General features: G+C 34.3%; 1 protein-coding gene across 1 annotated transcript; it reads right to left on the bottom strand.

Moving 5' to 3' along the window:
• Positions 1-14017: 14017 nt before the first annotated feature.
• Positions 14018-15806, bottom strand: MS3_00011204 (uncharacterized protein; the record flags this gene model as incomplete). The annotated part of the gene is made up of 6 exons (XM_051219609.1): positions 14018-14142; positions 14916-15011; positions 15305-15374; positions 15432-15521; positions 15558-15702; positions 15802-15806. 6 exons carry the CDS (start codon positions 15804-15806, stop codon positions 14084-14086), a joined length of 465 nt encoding a protein of 154 aa, XP_051064606.1. The 3' UTR covers positions 14018-14083.
• Positions 15807-25280: the final 9474 nt, after the last annotated feature.

Genomic DNA, 25280 nt, shown 5'->3' with positions numbered 1-25280 from the left:
CAATATTACTACACAACGTGGACTCTTTTTGACTGTTTGCTACGTCGACAAATGACGAAACCTATTTTATTCAGCTTTCAAAGACTTAGATTACCATTAAATAACACCCCTCTATTTATAAATTATTTCTTCAAATACTTGAAGGTTCCTGATTATCTCGACTATTTATATGCGCAACACAATTTCCTCTCCATTGAACCCCAGATAAATAAGTCTGGTCATCTGCGACAATTCTGCAACATTCATCTCTTATATCACACACTAATACATGCGAAAACATAATCTGGAAATACAATCGTGCAAATTCAGGAGTCGATATTGTCAAGAAGATAAGTTTCTTCATGAAACATCTTCATTAGCTTTATTGACAATTAGTGATATTCAAAGATACAGCGAAGCATGATTTCAGTTCCACAATGATTATCATTGATTGCTTGTTGGTTTATCTATTTGATTTCGCCTTCTCTACTTCGATCAAGCGGGCATTCATGTTTCACTTCTCTACTTCATTTGAGACCACAATGTGTTTGGTAACTAAAAGATATAGTTAGACGGAATTGGAAGATAACATCGGTCGACAAGAACACATTATTCTCGATGAACAGTCTTTAATTTGCTTGAACACATCATGTACTTCTAACGTCCTCCTAAATCTATTGGGGTTAGGGACTGTAAGTTGACGATTCAGTCAGGATGATGTGGTTGAATATTACATATAATCATCATGTCTACCTGAGTTCTACTAGTTTAATATACGATTTCGCATAAGAAGTATTTTTTGAAAGATAGTAACAATAGTGTAGATTATCTGAGAGTGGTTTTGCAAATATCTGTCTGTTAACCTCAGTTGTTTGTAGAAATTTCAATGATTAAACTTTCTTTTCATCTATCACTTCATTATATTTAATTATTCAAATAATATGGTATTGTCTATTTTGTAGTGGGCGTGATATGAAACTTTGTTAGAATAATGAATACCGCTTTCTAATTATGTGTTTATGTGTCTGACAGTCATCTACTCACACTGAACAGAGATGAACGGAAGTCTCATTTTACAAAACATTCGTGCTTTTGTGAAAAGCAAGTAAATTGAAAGCAAATATTTTGTCAGTCAATTCATAGTTAGTCTCGCTTCAGCTATGAATAAACACTGTAACCATTTGATATCTAAATTGAAGTAAGTTTTATGGTCGTTTTCTTCTAGCATCAGTTTGTTTTCACGTCCTCACTTTCTGAACCGATGGAACGCCCATTAGTAACCACAATTCTATTCTATTAAGACAGTCTATAACATGCTAACTCGCACTTTCAATTAGGACTGTATGGCAGGCATTGGGTGGAAAATAGAAAGGAAAAAATCATACAATAAAGGATATAGTTATTAGTTTTATTAACACTTTACTATCTTTATGCACTATCTGTTCTGATAAAACAGCCTTCCTCATTCCAAACGTGACTTCCACTCCTTCATTTGAACTTACTCCACCTTGATCAGTATCACAACTCATTGTTCTTTATTACTGCATTCTCTCATCTGGAGCCACTGATCACATTTCACTGTGACAACAAGAGCTAGTATGAATTTGATCCAATAATTTATCATTCCTATATCTGTTCCAATATAAAAGGTTAAGCATTGTTTATCGTTTATATCCAAGTGCTTTGCTGCTCCTCGGTTTCTTATTTTCAGAATCTTGCTCTGAGAGCACCGACTATGGAACTAATGACATTTGCAACAAACTCGATGTACGCGATCCAACGTCATAGTTCACTCCAAGCGCTCTGCAAGTCTAATTTATAACGACTACAAACTTAAGAAGTTGCGTTGCATAAATGATTAGCACGACCAGCATCCTAACACAATTATGCCGTGATTCGATCTGGTGTATAACGTGGACGCCATGCCACTTCGGAAAATAATTTTAAGACTACTCCGTATATCTAAACGAATGAACTGATCTTCACTTTTATAGATTATATTTATTGAACATCCCTGCTTGAGATGCGTACTGTGAAACAATGAATGTCGTAAGTTGTATATCATGCCTGTAGAAATGGCGTGTATCTGCCATAGCAGAAACATATATTACTATTATCATCATTATAGCTCGATGACTGTTTATTTGGATAGCACGAGTTTGAATCTATTTGGCAGAGTTGGACCTCTATAACATGTAGATACACTTTGTTCATTAGTGTAGACTAACACGAATTACGTTCAGCATCAGTCGATTTGAAACAGTTGTTTCGGCAAATGTCTCTTTGTTCTATTCTGTTCAAAAAGTAATGCTGATGAATGAGAGTGATTATTAGACGCAAGTGTAGATCCAAGCATTACATGTGAACAAAAGAAATAGTTTTTATTTGAAAATTGAGTTGATTTAACCTTGTAATTTGTATCATTGAATGTTTTTGATTTTATTAGTCTACAAAATGTACATAACGTTAAGGTTTCTTTATAAGTCTACTAGAACGTGTTAAACAAGAAGGTGTAGTGCTAAGTTTTTCATCCACCTCTTGTTTCTCAGAAATCGACTCGAAATCATATGTTTATTTCGAGTGGCTGACTGCGAATCCTCATATGGGGCATCACTGAGTGACTCATTACAGAGCAATGATGACGTTTTATTCTAATGAATGCTAAATATTCTAATTTATTTACGAGTTCACGTTTATCTAGATTCCTGTATGTTTAAAACTCAATGCACGACAATGTTTCCAAACCTGAAAGAATCAAGGACAGAAATGGGTTCCGATGACACATAAAAATCGATTCGTCAAATTACTTGATCAACTGACAGGGATTCCAATAACGATGACAATACGAATGATGAAAGACAACAGCAAGTGCAATGGAAGTCTTAGTTTGGAAAATCTTATTGACGTAACGAGCAAGCCAGCGTAAATATTCATGACACGAGTGGTGCAACGATTGTGGAAAAACTCAATGAAAGCGTAAGAAGAATGGCGTTTCGAGAGTCAACAATACTACTTGATCATCGTTACGGAGGACAGTTCATCATGATATGAAAAAGAACAACCCAAAACAAACGACTATGACATCATCTGTAGATCATTAACAAAACAGACATGAAAAGAGAGCTGAAGATTATTATCAGTGGAACTCCATTACGTGTTGGTTTTCATGAAGACACAGCACTGTTGAATATATTCATCACAACATTTCAACGCACTTCAAATTGAACCGAATCTAGATGTGGAAGATGTCATTGAAACATTTTACTGAAATGTTTGTAGCCAGATAATGTTATCAAGTCAACTCAGACATTCATTAGATCATAACTGTCTTAGAAGAAACATTCACCACAATTTCCGATCGATTCAATATGTGATATGTATATTTGTCTGGAACTCATAATCCTTCCGTAGTTGTATGCATTGCTGTATGGCAAACATTTTAGTGTAGGTAATAATTACATTATCCACAAACTGATTTGCAAAATGTAAATCAATTGTCTCAGAATTTATAGTTCTTTCATCTCCACAATAATCAATCACTGTTCTCGTTCTCTTCTATTCAATGACTCCAACCTTCAGACTACAGGCATTTCACCTTCGATTGATGATACATAAAACTTACATCTGTCGACATCAGTAGCACACATCACGATGCTACTGCTTATAACAATCGTAAAACTACCAAAATCAATAGTCCCACGTATACTGTTACTACAACCACCACTTGTAATGAATCTAATAAAATTGGTGCTACCAATACTACTAAAACAAGTGCAATAATTAAAAGTGACAATGCTAATACTCTTACAACAACACACACTAATACTACGACTATTAATAATAATACTACTGACGTTACCAGTAATATTACTACCATTACTAATACTTCTAATACTCATATCACTAAAAGCACTAACAAGACTAATGATATTACTACGCATTACAATACTTGCACCAATCGAACCACTACTGGAACTTCTACTACTATCAGAACTACCAATATAACATCTGTCATGAATGAAGACTTTGTTACGGCAAAACATTTCATCATTTTAGAATATTAAAGATTCCCATTGTGAAAATTAGAACAACACGTATAAGCGAACAATCGTTTTCAATTAAATCGTCATCAGTTGTTGGAAATACTGTAAAGGATGTCTTCAACTTCACCTCCGAAGTAGAAAATATTACTGTTAGTATGAAAAGTATGATCTCATTGGATGTAGGATCTTTGTTCACCAACTTACCGCTTATAGAGACTATTAAGTTTATATGCAAGCAAATATCAGAAACAAAAATCAACACTGGCTTGCCTAACGATAACCTTAGGGAACTGCTCCTAAGATGCACTCTGAATGTATATTTTGTCTTCAACAATACTTACTATAGACAAATAGACGGGATAGCCATGGGCTCGCCTCTAGGCCCGATTTTAGCTGATCTCTTCTTAGCAAAGCTAGAAAATGGACCTCTCAATGAGACTATTAAGAAACTTGATTTATATTGCCGATACATTGACGACACCTTCATCATCGTAGATCAAAACACTAGTAAAGGGGAACTCCTAGACCAATTCAACAGTGTTCACCCAGCGATCACTTTCACTGGTGACAGCGAGTATGACAATAAGCTGGACTTCCTTGACGTCACACTAAGCAGACAAAGTGACGGCACACTAAGTAGAAGCGTGTATGGAAGAAACCCCTCTTCATGCCAATATACTCACTTCCGCAGTTTCACACCCATCCGTTACAAAAGAAATTTGGTCAGTTGTCTCACAAACAGAGCAAAAAAGATCTGTACAGTAGACATTCTACGTCAGGAGCTTGAATTCATCAACAACTCACTGACCGAGATCCCCTACCCCAGCGTGTTCATTAAGAAGTACATGCATGATATAATAAAGAAGTCCGAGATTTCGACTGTTCGTAAGAAACCTTTATACATGAAAGTGCAATTCAACGGGGATGTGGCTAGTGACACTCTGAAATATAGGTTAACCAAAGTAATCACCAGGACATTCTACGCAGCCAATCTTGCGTTGAATTTCTCTTGTCGACCAGCGATGTCTACTCAAACGAAAGATAAGTTGCCTGAGTTGGCCTCTTCCATGTGCATTTACAAAATCAACTGCTCCTGTAGAGAGAGCTATATAGGGCGTACTACCAGGCAACTTAACCAACGAATGAGTAAACATCTACCAACTTGGTACATGAAGAAATAGAGAAAATCTATTAGCAGTTCTATCTTGGCACATCTTATTGATATCGGTCATGCAGTAGATAAGTCGAAATCATTTCGAGTTATCTATCGTATACCTCCATCATTTCCCGACGGAGTCTGTTCCCGTCTCCTATATATAGCTGAAGCCATTGGAATTCGTACATACAACCTCAACTTATGTGTACAGAATAAATACGTGACCCCCCTATCCCTTCCATGGCCAGTTATAAGTTAACAAACAATTTTTTTGTTTTAAATTTTATTATTATCATTATTTATTTTATTCTATTTGTGTTATCGTTAACCTTATTTCTACATCCATTATTGTTTTGTAATTATCCGCCTCTTTGTATTCTTCACTATCTAATTAGTTACACACATCTTATTACGTAATGATTTTAATGTTTTGGTGTTGACTATTCCTAGTCTATTTACCCATGTTTATTTGACCTATTTCCAACAATTAACTATTGATAAGAGTTATGTTATTGTAGTTTATTATTCTTACTACTCTCAGTTCACCTGTCTTCCTACTACTATCATCTTGTACTTTTACCTATTATGTGTAGAGACTTATTCTATTTCATTGTGATTATTGACCCATATTGCCTTGCTTGGTTTACGTTTTCGTATAAACATTCATGTATATTCGAGGAAAGCCTGATGACGATCTAATTTCATTATTTGTAAACAATACACTAAATACACAATTTACCCATCTTCCTTAAGTTGTCACTCAGAAAACTCATCGTTGTTTCATTTTTGTTTTCGTATTTATGTTCCTTACGGTCTTATCTTTTATTCTACTGATTATCCTATTTAGTGTGTATGAGGTCTACGTTTAATTCGTAAACACTACCACACAACGCAAGAAGAACAATGGATTTCCGTTGAGGGATTGGAATGTTCATGTCAATGAGACTCATATGTTGGTTAAATATTTGCTCAATATTGTTAGGCAGTAAATGATGTATAGCCTAATAGTCGTTGTTGTACATGATTGAAAAGGTGGAGAAAAATGTCATAACCACTTGCATACGACGTATTAGGTAATTGTATGTTCAACCGCGGAATAGATTGATTTCTTGTGTTCAATCTAGTTTATCAGTCACATTTGGGTTATGCTGAACGTGTAATGTGACAGTGAGATGTGGTTTGTTCAGTTAAGTTACACAGTGTGTGGAATTATGATCTAATTTTTTATTGGTACCATTACAATAATGGACCGAATCCTAAAATTGTGGATATGTCATGATTTGACTGCCTAATCTATATGATCTTACATGGAGTCACATCATTGTCTACTCTGACTAGTCGCATGGTAACAATGCACGATCTTACGTTTGGCGCTTGTCAAGAAAACATTTAGACTAAATATAGAATAATATAATTACTATGATTAAAGACAACTTATACAGAATAACCACTTCTGCAAGGTTGAGCCATACCGTGTGATTGCAGTTCTAAACATCAACGGGAACACTCAGCCAAACAAGACAAATGAATATTTGCAATATCCTTTCTCATAATTACGTGTGAGTGAGAATAATTATTAAATAAATAGTGTATAATGAAGTGATCATCAACTGGTAGAAACACCGTAGTGTTTTTCTTTTTCAAATCTGTCATCTTAGCAATGCTACGGTCGGACTGTTACTACTTTATTCAATCCACACTGTTCTTCAGTCTTACGTGAGTATACGCTCAACTAGTATGGTATTTAGACTGATCAGTTTATAACAATGATCGTTGTAAATTTCAAATAATATTTTCCCGTGGTGAGACAACATCATAATGAACATTCACAACGGATTCATTATTGATTGCAATGATCACATAATCACATATACAGAATACTGTTAATTTCTAAACTAAATGCTGTAAAACTCTTCTAATATAATTCAGCTTTTATTAACTGAGAAAAAGAATTCACGTCAATATTTCAGTTATTTAATCAACCGAATTACTTCAGTCGATAAGTTAACAAACAGAAAATTGTATAAAACTTGTTCAAATAATTGAAACGGTTAACAGAATGTAAAGACGTTTCCAGATGAAATACGGAATAAAACATATCGATCAAAATAATAAAAACAAACTATAAGACGTTTCTGTAAATCATAGATTACTCTTCTTTCTCTTATACATCCAGATAGCATAACCGATGCATATGACACAGAAAGCGACGACGACGACTACTGGTATCACGATATACAAGTAACGAGGTGTGTCATCATGTTTACTGTCTCCATTTATTTCTGAAGTGGTGTCCTGAAGGAGAAACGAAACGGTAGCATTAATACTAAATATTAAATATTCACCAAACAGGGTTCAGTTTTTGCGGTATTTTTCCGAAATGTTTCTTCAGTGTGAATTTCAGTGATTCCTTTGTTCTGCACTTTAACAACGAGAGTCTACTAACTTTCAATAATTATTCAAACATAATATACAATTTCCAACGGAATACGCTTCATCACTCAAACCGATTTCATCAATGATTCATGGCAATTCACATGGATATACGGTTACATACTTAATTTCTGAAGTCACTACAAGCTCAGTGAGCTCAAAAACTAATATGACTACATGAATTTGTGTTAAACAACGTTTCTGTACATTGTTTGTTGTTACTATGAAATGAAAACGTATTCGTTGTAATGAACGTTTCTTCCGAGTAATTGGATGTACAATGTGGAATATAGCAATGTTGTAAACAATCTATGAATCTTAACAATTACTAACCTCAACATCATTATCATCGCTGTTAATGCACATATTAGCTTCTTCATACCAGATACATTTCACACTTGATGTTGTCGCATTTTGGCATTTTTCAATGGAATCGTGTTTTGAACAACTTACTGTGAAAAAAATTAGCGAGACGACATTTCAAGTTGTCAAACAAAAGATACGTGAATAACAAAACGTGTAACTGACATCAGTGTTATCATCAATCTACATCTTGTATACCGTTTCTGCATGTGTGAAGTGCACAATCAATTCGTGAGCTCACTGGCACTGACTATTTCGAAATCAGTGCATGAACGTCAGCAGTTCTCAGGCCGAAAACTGATTTTCAATGTTGTTGATTCGATGGAAAGACAAAGGAAGAGTGACTTGGTTTTTCAAATCATCATTTTGGCTTCCACGAAAATCTTTTCACTAACACATTATGTGATAGAAGGTTTCAAAATATGTGGCCACGTTCAGTCTGTTTAACGTCAGTTAGCACATCAGACTTATTGGATTAGTGAAAATAATATTTTGTTCGACAAATACTGAAGGCGATCCGAACAATGATTTATCGAATGATTCTCTTAGTAGTCGAAATGGTATTTCAATAGTCTATTACATGGTGAACTGAAAAGTGTCTGTAGACACTCACTTTACACATTCATGAGTAAGGAAACAATCTTATATTGTGTAAATCGTCGGTAATTTTGTTACTGTACATATATATCGACTATGATAAATTGCAATTTGAACGCGTGACTTGTCTACACCTTGGATTTATCGAACAAGCGTGACAAAGCAGAGATTTTAGAAATGAAACTAATACCTTCAAGATGACCACAATAACATGTAGTGTTTCAGTGATTTCAATAACTCAGATAAATTGGATATCGTATATACTGAGTGAAAAACTAACGAACACCTCCTCGTAAATACACAATCTGTCAAAAGACGGTTAAAGTTTTCGAGCATTAAATCATCTCACCCATCGTTTCGTGGCGTGATTTCTATGTAAATTTGAAGAACGTAAAGACTTCTGTGGTAGTTCATATTGAGTGCTTAATCATTTGAAATATCTAACAGCAAATCGACGTGTAATTATTAATAGCAAGGGAAGCGTCAACAGAGAAACAATACTGGATATCGTGAAATGGCTAAATAAAATTACACTTGGAATTTATAATATGATGAAACAGAAGTGATATATTCAAGTGCGGAAATATTCAATGCTGATTAAATAAGGTTTAACATACTCTCGGTAGGTTCAGACTCCACTGACGTGTTACTTATCATCAATTCTGCAGTAGTTGTTATTTCAGGTTCTCTCACATCTGTAAATTTTTGAAAGTTAAGACTTCTGTAGTAGTTGAAGTTGAGTCCTTAATCATTTTGAATATCCAACAGTAAATCGACGTGTAATTATTAATAGCAAGGGAAGCGTCAACAGAGAAACAATACTGGATATCGTGAAATGGCTAAATAAAATTACACTTGGAATTTATAATATGATGAAACAGAAGTGATATATTCAAGTGCGGAAATATTCAATGCTGATTAAATAAGGTTTAACATACTCTCGGTAGGTTCAGACTCCACTGACGTGTTACTTATCATCAATTCTGCAGTAGTTGTTATTTCAGGTTCTCTCACATCTGTAAATTTTTGAAAGTTAAGACTTCTGTAGTAGTTGAAGTTGAGTCCTTAATCATTTTGAATATCCAACAGTAAATCGACGTGTAATTATTAATAGCAAGGGAAGCGTCAACAGAGAAACAATACTGGATATCGTGAAATGGCTAAATAAAATTACACTTGGAATTTATAATATGATGAAACAGAAGTGATATATTCAAGTGCGGAAATATTCAATGCTGATTAAATAAGGTTTAACATACTCTCGGTAGGTTCAGACTCCACTGACGTGTTACTTATCATCAATTCTGCAGTAGTTGTTATTTCAGGTTCTCTCACATCTGTAAATTTTTGAAAGTTAAGACTTCTGTAGTAGTTGAAGTTGAGTCCTTAATCATTTTGAATATCCAACAGTAAATCGACGTGTAATTATTAATAGCAAGGGAAGCGTCAACAGAGAAACAATACTGGATATCGTGAAATGGCTAAATAAAATTACACTTGGAATTTATAATATGATGAAACAGAAGTGATATATTCAAGTGCGGAAATATTCAATGCTGATTAAATAAGGTTTAACATACTCTCGGTAGGTTCAGACTCCACTGACGTGTTACTTATCATCAATTCTGCAGTAGTTGTTATTTCAGGTTCTCTCACATCTGTAAATTTTTGAAAGTTAAGACTTCTGTAGTAGTTGAAGTTGAGTCCTTAATCATTTTGAATATCCAACAGTAAATCGACGTGTAATTATTAATAGCAAGGGAAGCGTCAACAGAGAAACAATACTGGATATCGTGAAATGGCTAAATAAAATTACACTTGGAATTTATAATATGATGAAACAGAAGTGATATATTCAAGTGCGGAAATATTCAATGCTGATTAAATAAGGTTTAACATACTCTCGGTAGGTTCAGACTCCACTGACGTGTTACTTATCATCAATTCTGCAGTAGTTGTTATTTCAGGTTCTCTCACATCTGTAAATTTTTGAAAGTTAAGACTTCTGTAGTAGTTGAAGTTGAGTCCTTAATCATTTTGAATATCCAACAGTAAATCGACGTGTAATTATTAATAGCAAGGGAAGCGTCAACAGAGAAACAATACTGGATATCGTGAAATGGCTAAATAAAATTACACTTGGAATTTATAATATGATGAAACAGAAGTGATATATTCAAGTGCGGAAATATTCAATGCTGATTAAATAAGGTTTAACATACTCTCGGTAGGTTCAGACTCCACTGACGTGTTACTTATCATCAATTCTGCAGTAGTTGTTATTTCAGGTTCTCTCACATCTGTAAATTTTTGAAAGTTAAGACTTCTGTAGTAGTTGAAGTTGAGTCCTTAATCATTTTGAATATCCAACAGTAAATCGACGTGTAATTATTAATAGCAAGGGAAGCGTCAACAGAGAAACAATACTGGATATCGTGAAATGGCTAAATAAAATTACACTTGGAATTAATAATATGATGAAACAGAAGTGATATATTCAAGTGCGGAAATATTCGATGCAGATTAAATAGGGTTTAACATACTCTCGATAGGTTCAATGTTCACTAACGTGTCACTTGTTATCCATCGTCGAGGAATTTCTATTTCAACTTTTCTCACATCTGAAATATATTTTTAAAAAACACTTAAAATTTTGATTTCTGGTTAATTAAATAACGATTTGTTTCATCATTTCTTGTACCGTAAAATTAAGACTTAAAAATTTCTGTTTAGGTATATGGTGTTTTTCATACAAAATCCTCACAAAACATGCTCTACATAATTACTGATATTGAAAGCGGCCAGTGTTTAACTAGTAAATGAAAAATAATAATGTTGATATTCTGATTCATTTTAAAACATTATCAGTGCAACATCTTCAAGAAACATGTTCAACTCGGTACAATTCTTTCGACCTTTTCAAATTACACATAGTCAACATTGAGATTTACTGTTCAAGACTAAGTAACATATTTCAACCGATCGATGTATACCGTTTGACCAAATATTTAGTGCATTGTCTCACATTTAATGACAAAACATTGTATTTCACCGAATCGCTTTCACTAAACGCTTATCTTGAAACTCAGCTTGATCTTAAGACAACACATGATCACTTCGGTATGGCATAAAGATTGAGCATTGTATAAAACCACTATCAGTTACAAGCATCACTCTTTTGTTTCTGTTTGAGTAGTCATATGACTGAGGACTACAAGTGCGACTGATTGGTCTGTGAGTGAATGAGCGGGTGAGTGAGTGAGCAAGTAAATAAATCAGTAGATATATGGTCTGTCAAATATTGTCGTTCACATATCCCTGTCGTGATCAGTCCGTCGTTAAATGTATGTGTAAGCATTCTTCAATAGTTATCCACAAATTTACTGTAATGATATCTACACATCATGGTTCTATCACTCGGAATATTCGGTTAAGAAAACGTCAGAAAATGTGGATCACGAAATTCATTGTCTGTGTAATTTATCACTAAAGACTGAAACAGAACCATTACAAGTTCATCACAACAACTCAAATCTAATTTGTTACAGTGATAAGGATGACCGTTGTTGAATTGAATACACATGTACTTTGATTTCAATACAGTGTTCCATTGTTCCAAGGACATTAGACATTTTCATTATTGGGTTTCACTAAGATTCTTTATCGGGTGTAACTACTAAAATTCTATTCAAGAATTGTTAACATATAATTGACGTTGAATATCCAGTATACAGTAATTTTTGTACAGTGATTTTACGAAAAGTATTTCGACTTTATCCCTCACGATTATCCTCAACACTTTAATTGCACTTCAATCGATTTGTCTTACATTCAAATCAACTAATCATTGTAGACTGTAATACAGTTATATATGATCACTGTGAGCGGAAACAGCAGGTTACTATGTTGACATGCAGATAACCGTGTACGAACGGAAAGTAATATTACGTTAACAGAAAACTGTTGACGGGTTTACTCTACATCAAAATACCAGCAATAATTGTTACCTCCACACCGAATTACACCTTCAATTATAGAGGTCACTGGACCTTCAGTTTGTCCCGTGGGGATCTGAAAAGAAGTACTGGAAGTATCAAATACTGGCATTCAAAAATATACACACTGTGAAACGATCAACAGTTTAAACACTAAATCCCTCAGAATATTCTGCAATGTACTTATCGAACAGCTTATCTCCAGAAGACGAAATAAATCTTGTCATAATATGACTGTTTACGTGCTGTACTCTACAGTACACCGTTTGTCCTTATCTTTTGATGACTCTTCTTATTATTCACTGTTTTTAGTAGGTGGTACATTAAATTGTGTGTCATTAAATGATTATTAATAGTGTCACATAGTCCGTTTGCACATTACAAAAGTTCATCTCTTTCTGTCGTATTCAATGTATCTTGATACATTTGACATTATTGATACGCAAGAAAGAGTGGACCAAGCTATAGTACTTCAAACAAAATTTTATTTCCATTCAATTGTACAACTTACGTTCTCATAATAAAGGGATATCTTCCCATTGGAATGTATCACACTAGTTATCTTGACTATAATACCTGCAAACAAAAGACTAATGATATTTAGAATTCTTAGGGAATGATGATGAGCTTGCTTCTGTTTGTTCTGACACTGTATATGCCTACTTACAAAAAATATCCAAATTAAGCAAACATATACCGTGTTATCTCAAAGGTTTTCCTTCGTTGAATTCGTTATGAAGAATATCAAGTGGACCTCATGGAAAACACACGAACACAATTTATTCAAAATGAGTGTCAGCTGTTTGGTCATCGGAACCCGAGAAGAATACAATTCTGCGTAATATTTTCTATCATTACTCCCAAATCAATCGACCCTAAGAACACATTACTTGTGTTGTGGAGTGTGTGTTCACAAATGGAACTTGAGAATTTAATTACTCATTAACCACACTGGCAAATCGATCAGTCGACTGACTCCGACCATGGCGTTTACAAAGAACACAGATTTATTTGTTTAAGATGTGAAGTGAATAGTTTCAGACATATTGTCCTAAGGATTTAATGATTTTATCGGGCAACAATTAAGGATGACTGTGTCGACGAATGTGGTCCGTGCAGAAAATGACTTTGGGACGAACATATAACACAATTTATTTGTTACAATAAACAGACTTCACATCAAGTTCCATTGAAGCCGGTCAACGATGATGAATCTGTGCATCAGTGTTTCCGCATGTGAGATGGGATTGTAACTTCATTCATCCATTTATTACTCGTCAAGTCTAGTCTCTTTCAGTCAATATTAACTGTTTTTCGAGTCCTAATCATCGTGATCAATTGATCAATGGATTGCATGTGCAAGTCCACCCTCATTTTGCAAAAGCGTTATGTATTCCTACTTCTGTCAGTCATTGGGAAAAATTGAATTACACAAACTGAACAGGCAGGTGTGAGCAAACACGATGAGTAGATTTAAGTGTTAAGATTTCATATGATATCAAATGATCATTCAATGTTCACTTATATGTACCTCCAATAAACATCTGAAAATGCCATTTGACAGCAATGAAATCATCTGAAAGAAATGAAAATCGAAAAGATATTTGTATATCTGCATAATGAATATCTGCCTCTTTTAATATATATACATTCTAACAAAAAATGTATTGGCAGACGAGTTATCACCTTCCTTCCTTCCTTCCGAGATTTAAGTGAACTGGTGCATTTAAGTGAACAATCATCATTCGGTGATTGATTGTGTAAGGAAGGGCGTGTGTTTTAATGTCATTATTTTATAAACAGGATAATCTAAAAAGTGTTAAACATTTAATGGTCCACAGATAGCGACTAAGAGATATTTAACTTTCATGAATCAACTAAGTGTCAGAAAAGAAATGGAAGACGTCAAGTATAATTTGACAGTTCATAAAGTTAATGACTCATTTGACCTGTTGAACAACATTGCTTAGTGTTGCACATGCGATCAATTTGATTCATTCAATCTAGAAAGACGTATCCGGTCGGTGAGACATCTTTCGCATTGTTGTTTAAATAGACTGGATAACAGTTGATTTTCACTCAGCAACCACATCACTTGGTTTATAATTTCTACTGAATCGATTTGTGTTTATTTTGTAGTGAATCCCTGTGTTTATTTGATATTTTAACTTGCCAGTAATGAATACGTTCTGTGAACACATGTTCTGGTACCAAATCACAGAAACCATATAATCACAGTGAACTGGTCAGCTTTCGTGTAATAATCAAGCTAAATACTGAACCATTTATGCACAACAAGTGTGTGTGAACAAACAAAAGAAAACATTATGGGATAATAGAAAAACTCACTGTTGTCTATCATCTCATATTCAGGCAAAGAATCGCCGTAAACATAATTAAATATTTTTCCGAAGTACTTTTTTTCTCCGAGTATTTCTATTTTGCCTATATTTAATGAAAACATACAATTTAATTGAAATTCTATAGTGGATGAATGAAATAGTTTGAAATGAACTGGAGACAAAAATGAATTTCATGAACTGTAATTAGTTTGCTGTAAGACATCGAACGTTTGATCAGTTCAACAAGAAGGAAAGGAATCTATCAAAAGTTTTGAATGTCAGAAAAAGCATAAAACTGATTCATTGAAGAAATTCTAGCAAACTTGATTCATGGAATGAATTGTGATTAACAAAACTCAATAACAATTTCAAGTGAAAGAGAAAAAATTATCTTACCATAACTATAAATCCCAAATCTAGTGACGTCATTACCGTAATATTTAAACGAAAATTTCGGTGTAACATCCTTAAAAGATGCAAACATAAGAATTAGTAGTTCCATTACAAAATGTAGTCAACTCACCTGAGTGGTACTAAATTTTTTAAAACTGTCACTAACAACTGGATACTTCTGATAGTGACGTATTGTTCGTGAGTAGTGATAATGATGAGACTGTGTATGTGCATTAGAATCTGACTGTATACTTACAATTTTATGTAAAAAGTCTTCCGAAATCACATTTTCATATGTCGCTAATTCAGGGTTTTCGCAGATATCCTGACAGTCGAAGAAATTGGAAAGCACAATGACGACCAAATAAACCGGTGTCAATAGACTAGATAGAGAAGTATATCTAAAATGGTTGATATGAACAAAACAATGTTATCTCGTTGAATCAGACCGACATTCATATAGTACATACAATAACTTCGTGTGTTCAGTCAACACTCACCTCATCTTTCCGTTCAAAATAGTATAACAATCTTACCAGAACTTGTTAGGTTTATATAGATTTTTCAGGTGTATGTTTGTTTCTTTCTGATTTTCTATGATTCGAAGTAACCATTGCAAAGATTTAATTTCATAAAATCATCTCTTCATTGTTAACCAATCATTTCGGTAGATGAACCCATTATTATCCAATATCTTTGTAGCTATCGAGGACATAGGCAGATATGTATCCATCATTGGTTGAAATTCCTGACCTCCGTTGATTAAAATGCTTTTGCATATGATTGGCAATACTTTAAAATAAGTGATTGGTTTATTTGTAGTTCAAAATATATGCTCATGTGTTCACGAACAAACACTTTTTTGTGGCCCTTTGTTCTCGACTCCTTTTAGATTGTATGGATGTTTGTTATCGCCAATTCTCGTATATCATCGTCGACTTAAATCACGTTAATCAATAACGGAATTTAGATAAGTCAAATAACGAGAATGGGATTTTGAATAGATATATTTTGTATGTAAAGTGAATGTAATAGAACAGAGCAAAATGACGCGCAGGGAAGATGGTGGGGAAGCCAACTCCCATTTTAGTCAAGCGTTACTCAATATTTATAGTCAGACAAAATAAAGCTACAGACATGTGATTAATAGAATAAGAAGGGCACTCACATATACGCTCATATAAAAACAGTCTAGATTGATAAGCGAATAAATAACAAGGTCAAAGTATGACTCGAGTAGAATGAATAAAATGGAATGTCCGGAAGCTAGAATAAGGTATATGGGCTTGGCATAATAACTGACACTACATAGCCCCCTCGTAGAAAATAGCACATTTAAAAAATGTCTGTTTTCGAAAATAATACTCAAGTGATATGAAGTTAACTTTAACAATAAGTAGCCAAAAAAAGTACAACACTGGATAAAGTACAGTGTCACATGAGGGGTGAGTGTATTATATGAAAATGTTATACTTATGCAAAAGAATACATGAATATAGAAAAGACGCAGACAAAAAATGGAAACGTTAGCATGCAAATATGAGCAAATTGATGAGCGTACAAAAAATTAACGTGTACTAATTCTATGACTGTCTGAACAATAAAATAACACGTTTGTATGAGTGATTCAAATTATCGTGAAAATAGTAATAAATTGTTTGTGGGTATGACAGGGAAATAAATCGTCAAAATGAGTATAGTAGAATATGACAGAAATTGGTCTGTGATGCTGACGAAATAGTGAAATACGTTAAAAATATGTTCTGTTGAGCCGCAGCAGAATAAATAGCATCGACTAGAGACGAGTGAATTCGAATTTAAATGCGTAGTTCCCGTTCGTAGGATAATAATAGACAAGTTGTGAAATGATAACTGCCTCGACGGGCTATATTCGTTGCTGTACTACAGTTGATAATAATCATAAAATTTGAAGTCAGTGAACGTTGTCGTCTGCGTTATGACATGCATTGAGTTATCGTCAAATATGTATTAGTAGAAGAATGACCAGAGGAACAGAATAGTGACTGAGTAGACGAGGTGCGTAGAGTCGTATTCCTTTTTTGGTCATGAAGCCTAGAGTGGTTTGTGTGGTTTGAGGGAGATGCGCTCGATCTCGTTTGTTACAAAACCGTACCAAGGCATGACAAAAATACCAATACATATGGTTAGCGATTGCGACGTATGAGACTGACTTGGATGTGATGAACAAGAGTGTATCTTTGAGAGACTGGCTCTAAACTCTATGTTCTGATATACCGTGCGATGGGTATAGAATAGTAGTTGCAGTACTCGAATAGCGTTTTTGGTTGATAAATGATGCGGCTTGCAGATATGCACGTGTAAAAATAGATAAAATGAACGTAATGGTTACTAATCAGCTAGTTAAAGGCATCCACAGACATAATAGGAGGCGATTTCGAAATGAAAAATGTATGTTGTGATAACATAAAATAATGACCTCGACTAAGTGAATGAATGTAATATTAGATCAAAATGAAATGAAAAATTGGGACGAACTCACTTAGAGCAGGAAAATTTCACGTTTTTGAATAGTAAAAATATCCCAATGAGTTCTCACAAAATGGAGTGGAATTTTCATAAAATGATAATTTGTTCGGTGTGTGATACGATTGCTAAAATGTCAATTTAGTGACAGCACGAACAAGATTAATAATTCCACATTCGGTCATGGTATTGATAATAATGTAATAATAAGCATATAATGATAATTTCAATCGTAATAGAACAAACCGACGAATGGATCAATGAGAATGGTTGACATGAGAACAAAGTATCTATAAGATAATACGACTTGAGCATGTCCATACCATGATGCACAGGCTTTGCTTATTGCATCGGATCGGATATTGCGCTGGCTTCGCTGAATTTGTCCGTCGAAGGTATAGAGTGCAGAAGTTTCTTTCAGCGGCGTAGCTTGCTGCGTTGCGTTCGTCGTCGGCGTGTAATAATCTGTTAATGAGCTGTCAATGACGCATTAATTTGACTTGATTGGTTAAGATCAAAGTGGCACAAACTGATTCCATTGGATGTCAAAAAGGCACTAACATTTGAACTTTATTTCAATTGAGAATATTATTTGATGAATATTAGACTATTATTGAGAACCTGGAGGCACTGAACAACTGTTTCGTCTTAGTGAGAAACTTTTCGGCAGTGCGCATCCACAATCCCGCACGCGGAATTCAAACACAGGGTCTTTGGTCTAGCGCGCCAAAGCTTAACCTCTAGACCACTTATTTGGCATTCAATAGTGTCGGTGACTAATTTCAACAAATCCACGAGGATGTGCAACCACCCACCAATGTCTGAGATAGATACCTGTCTCTGCCTGAAAGAAATAGCTCGACTGGTCACAGTTGCTCACAAGAACTCCGAGAATCCCCAGAAGGAGCTAGTTAACAGTGAGCACATGATAATCACCAAGGTAGGGTTGTTAGGATTGATAAGTCTTCCAAAGATATCAGATTCGATAGATGTTAGATAATGGTCCAGTGCTCTACGTTTTCAATGATAGGCTAATATTCATCGACCCATGATTTCAATCGATAGCATAACAATACCATACTGCGAATACAGTTGCATATATTGATGATTCTAAGAGAAAACGACCATTAAACTCACTTCAATTTAGATAGTAAATGGTTACAGTGTTTATTCATAGCTGAAGCGAGACTAACTATGAATTGACTGACAAAATATTTGCTTTCAATTTACTTGCTTTTCACAAAAGCACGAATGTTTTGTAAAATGAGACTTCCGTTCATCTCTGTTCAGTGTGAGTAGATGACTGTCAGTCACATAAACACATAATTAGAAAGCGGTATTCATTATTCTAACAAAGTTTCATATCACGCCCACTACACAATAGACAATACCATATTATTTGAATAATTAAATATAATGAAGTGATAGATGAAGAGAAAGTATAATCATTGAAATTTCTACAAACAACTGAGGTTAACAGACAGATATTTGCAAAACCACTCTCAGATAATCTACACTATTGTTACTATCTTTCAAAAAATACTTCTTATGCGAAATCGTATATCAAACTAGTAGAATTCAGGTAGACATGATGATTATATGTAATATTCAACCACATCATCCTGACTAAATCGTCAAGTTTCAGTCTGGAAGATCCAAACAGACTTAGGAGCACGTAAGAAACATGTGTATGTTTAGGCCAAACAAAGAACGTTTATCGAAAATAATACGTTCCTATGGTTCAATAATATCTTCCAAATCAATTCAACCAGATTTTCTAGTTGCCAAACACATTGTGGTCTCAAATGAAGTACAGAAGTGAAACGACATTGTCCGCCCGATCAAAATATTGAAGACGAAATACAAACAATTGAATCAACAAAAATCGATGATGAGGAGGTACATACAAGATCAAAGCAGCCAATTCTTACTCCCATGATTCTAGCGGTGATCTGGCTAAAATCAATTTGTGAGTGAAACCCATGAAGATGCCATTATCTTCCCAAAACACTCGTGGTGGAATAACTTCGGGATATTATCTTAACTGCATATCGTGTGCTATGTATCCCCTTAATTTCTTTAGTGTTCTCATCTGCCTTATACCGTTCTCAGTCTGCACATTCAACTTTCTCAATCCGCATGACTTTCTTAACACATTTACCTTGATGACACCCGGTCTTATTGTACATTATCTTCACAGTGCGTTTTCTTTATTAATAATTATATTACAACTAATATCATTGGTATTGGCACTCGAACAATAATAATAATAATAACAATTTTTATCTTTATTACTGTTATCGCAATTATTATTTACTCCACTGATCAAATTATATTCTCCTGACATGCATTTTTTGCATATCATTCGTTTGATTATTACATTGATTACAATTAGGCACCTCACACCCAATCACTTCAATCTTCTGAGAATAACCAATCCAGCTTACAGATGGCACATTTTTGAGGCATTTATCACACAACTGATACACAGAGTCGTCACGTTTTAACACAACATTGTCTAATTCACTTGAATGCTCAATGTTAGTCTTTCTCACACTTTGTTTGTGAACTTGTAACTGTAGAGTGTGATGATGAAGTTATCGGAAACACTTTCCACTACAATATTCTTCATTTCTTCCTATTTAACACAGGGATTTCTAGTTAGGTTAGTTTGTATAAAAGCAAGCTCACAGAAAACAGTTTGAAATTGATGAAGTGGAATTGTTACACCTGGAAGTGACACTGGCATAACTTTACACAAAGAAGGAGAGGAATATTGTCGGTAGGTACAAGGTGTGTTTTTATTATTACAATCTTTATTCAATATTATGTTTTTGGTACAATATAGAATTCTCAGGATGTGGTATTTCAACAAGTTTCCGTTCTTTACTTCTTGGTCGATCCTGACGATAAATATTGAGTGATCGCCAGTTGGGTGTTAGCAGTCCAGTAAATGAACATCTGAATAATGTATATTCTTTTCTCTACATATTGACAGCGACCACATTACCTCTTATTGGGCTCTTTGTACCTTTGACACGTTTTCTTATTCACATATCTTTTGTTTGATAACTTGAAATGCCGTCTCTCTAATTTTTTTCACAGTAAGTTGTTCAAAACACGATTCCATTGAAAAATGCCAAAATGCGACAAAATCAAGTGTGAAATGTATCTGGTATGCAAAAGCTAATATGTGCATTAACAGCGATGATAATGATGTTAAAGTAAATAATTGTTAAGACTCATAGATTGTTTACAACATTGCTATATTCCACATTGTACATCCGATTACTCGGAAGTTGTTGTATTGTTGTGATGTATACTACCTATGCTGGCTGATATGAGTAGTATTTAACACAAATCAAAACCAAAATGTCTGGCAACAGAATAATGTGAAAATCGAGTTGAAGATAACGTATATACATAATAAGGAGTAATTGTAACGAAAAAGGACTAAGGAATGATGAAGTTTATGAAGGACAACTGACGGAAGATGTGCAAGTGAAGTATTTCATGTACGGTTTTCATATTTTACGAAGACACTGTGATTTCGCATTTAAAATTAAATTGGTTGGCCTCACCATGTCTTCGTTCACTGTGGTAGTAATAACAATGGTAATAAACATAGTATCGATAATGGAAGCGGCAATAATGTCAGTGGTATTAATATTATGAGTAATTGTATCTATGTATTACGATCATTACTGGTAAGCGGTTTAATTATGGCACGAATGGTAGAATTTGTAGAACTAGCAACAATGATAATGAATCTAATGATGGTATCGGCAGATGTAATCATAATAGTTAGTAAAGGATTGCGTAGTTTGTCGAGTTTCATTTCAGAAGAACCAATCAAAGTAGGAGATAATTTGATGAGTTCGATTGAGATGCCGTGATCATTGTGGTTGGTGTGTGCCAGGTATGGGCCAGTTACTCACCCAAGACAATGGAGGAGAGTCGCAAAATTTCGTAGATTGGTTGAAGTCAGATATTATCACTATAAGATACCAGCTCAATGATTTGAGGATAATCAATGGCGCGCGAGAATGTATGTCATGAGCTCGAGCCATACGATAAGAAAGTGTAGGAGTTTGTGGATAATGTAATTATTACCTACAATAAAATGTTTGCCATACAACAATTCATAGAACTACGGAAAGATTATGAGTTCCAGACAAATATACATATCACATATTGTATCGATCTGAAATTGTGGTGAATGTCTAACGCTCCCAAACATATTCAAACTCGTACTATTCAAATTAACAGTCTGACAGGTAGTCATCGAGCTATTTAGACCCATAACTGGCTTCTGGTACTTTTTAGATGTTTACAACTCAATAAGGTTCATCACAATACATTAATCGTTGAAATCTGATCAATACTAAAAGAGAAGACAAATAAAAAGTTGGCTAACATTCAGTGATTTATCAATTGTAATTTCTCCACAAAACCATGCAAGTTTGCTTATATATTAAGACATAACATGCAGTAGACAATCAATCGCAGTGAACAAGTTCAATTTGTTAATCATCGGGTTGACTAAAAGACACAATTACCTGTAATTGCAGACACGACTGTTAAGTAATCATAATAATGGTGACAACAGTAATGATAATAATACTGGTTCAAGTGTTATGTAGATTTTCAGAAGTCATAACTAATAAGGCATTTGAACAGATGAGATGCGAAACGGTTATTTTGACTAAACGTTAGAGCAGTAAATCTCAGCATTAGAATAATCGTAAATTTGAAAAGAGAACTTGAATGAAACAAACAACGGTGAGATTAGACATGCACAAAAAATGATTGATTGCCGGTTTAAATGTGAAAAGCTGAACAGCAATACGATTTGCTAGAGGAAATTCAATCGCTTTGTTATTTTGGTAATGGTAAAGTAAAATTTCAGCGAAGCTGAATAAAGATCTTAGAGATGTCCCAGCTCTGATTTCATCATGGCACAGACATTGGATTGTGTAAACATAGTAGGTTAATTGTAGATACATTCTTCTAATGCTCTTAATTAATTATTCAAAAATAATGATATATGTTTCTGCTATGGCAGGTACACGCCATTTCTACAGGCATGATATACAACTTACGACATTCATTGTTTCACAGTACGCATCTCAAGCAGGGATGTTCAATAAATATAATCTATAAAAGTGAAGATCAGTTCATTCGTTTAGATATACGGAGTAGTCTTAAAATTATTTTCCGAAGTGGCATGGCGTCCACGTTATACACCAGATCGAATCACGGCATAATTGTGTTAGGATGCTGGTCGTGCTAATCATTTATGCAACGCAACTTCTTAAGTTTGTAGTCGTTATAAATTAGACTTGCAGAGCGCTTGGCGTGAACTATGACGTTGGATCGCGTACATCGAGTTTGTTGCAAATGTCATTAGTTCCATAGTCGGTGCTCTCAGAGCAAGATTCTGAAAATAAGAAACCGAGGAGCAGCAAAGCACTTGGATATAAACGATAAACAATGCTTAACCTTTTATATTGGAACAGATATAGGAATGATAAATTATTGGATCAAATTCATACTAGCTCTTGTTGTCACAGTGAAATGTGATCAGTGGCTCCAGATGAGAGAATGCAGTAATAAAGAACAATGAGTTGTGATACTGATCAAGGTGGAGTAAGTTCAAATGAAGGAGTGGAAGTCACGTTTGGAATGAGGAAGGCTGTTTTATCAGAACAGATAGTGCATAAAGATAGTAAAGTGTTAATAAAACTAATAACTATATCCTTTATTGTATGATTTTTTCCTTTCTATTTTCCACCCAATGCCTGCCATACAGTCCTAATTGAAAGTGCGAGTTAGCATGTTATAGACTGTCTTAATAGAATAGAATTGTGGTTACTAATGGGCGTTCCATCGGTTCAGAAAGTGAGGACGTGAAAACAAACTGATGCTAGAAGAAAACGACCATAAAACTTACTTAAATTTAGATAGTAAATGGTTACAGTGTTTATTCATAGCTGAAACAAGACTAACTATGAATTGACTGACAAAATATTTGCTTTCAATTTACTTGCTTTTCACAAAAGCACGAATGTTTTGTAAAATGAGACTTCCGTTCATCTCTGTTCAGTGTGAGTAGATGACTGTCAGACACATAAACACATAATTAGAAAGCGGTATTCATTATTCTAACAAAGTTTCATATCACGCCCACTACAAAATAGACAATACCATATTATTTGAATAATTAAATATAATGAAGTGATAGATGAAAAGAAAGTTTAATCATTGAAATTTCTACAAACAACTGAGGTCATCAGACATATTCAGATGTTTTTCACTATTATTTCGTTGTTTTTTTAGAAGAATATTTCTTGTGAGTTAACGCATATTAGATGATTAAAGTTGAAGTAGATGCGATGATCATGTGCAATATTCAACTAAGTAATCTTGACTGAATCGTCAAGTGACAGTTCCTAACCCCGATGAGATTTATGAGGACGTTAGAAGTACATGGTGTGTTGAAGCCAAGTAAAGACTGTTCATCGAGAATAATGTGTTCTTGTCGACCGATGTTATCTTCCAAATCCGTCCAACTATATCTTTTAGTTACCAATCACGTTGTGGTCTCAAATGAAGTAGAGAAGTGAAACATGAATGCCCGCTTGATCAATGTAGAGAAGACGAAATACGAATAGATAAACCAACAAGCAATCAATGATAATCATTGTGGAACTGAAATCATGCTTCGCTGTATCTTTGAATATCACTAATTGTCAATAAAACTAATGAAGATGTTTCATGAAGAAACTTATCTTCTTGACAATAAATTAAATTTTTGGTTTAGATCATCAACTGACTGATGTTAGACGACCAATGAAAACCTGGAAGCATTGAACAGCCGTTTCATCCCATTTGGAGCTCCTCGACAATGTTTATTCACGATCCCGCTAGCAGGATTCGAACACGGAGTCTTAAGTCTGGCGCGTGAACGCTTAGCCTCTAGACTAATGATCTGGCATCCAACGGTGTCAACATCTAAGATCAACTAATTCAATACTTGATATAATCTATTAGTTATAATGTTTTAAAGTTAATTTTGTTTGTTTAATTGAATTAGACGATGTAAATTAAAAAGTAGTAGATATGTACTTCAGTGTACCTTGGATCTTGTCAACTTAACTATAGATCAAACTCATAATCTATAGAATTGAACAAAACGTTTGTAAACATTAGCTAAACTTGAAATTAGCATCTACTATCGATCGGTAATAAATAAGAAATTATCCATAAACAATCGGAAGTCAACTCAGTTATTTTTAGTATAAAAATCATCAGTCTGAACCCTAGTAGAGTGATAAGTGAGTCCTTGTAATGAATTTCACACTTGGCCAAAACAGATAATCAATTAATGAATTCACATGTAAATGTAAACAACGGAAAGATTTTAACCTAAGGTGGTGGTTAGAGGTAGTCAACAGGAAACCTTGGACCCAGG

The sequence above is a fragment of the Schistosoma haematobium genome, chromosome 7 (genome assembly GCF_000699445.3).
Source record: "Schistosoma haematobium chromosome 7, whole genome shotgun sequence".
Classification (NCBI taxonomy): Eukaryota; Metazoa; Platyhelminthes; class Trematoda; order Strigeidida; family Schistosomatidae; genus Schistosoma; species Schistosoma haematobium.
The sequence above is the reverse complement of the archived record's forward strand: the minus strand, read 5'-3'. Positions and strand labels throughout refer to the sequence as shown.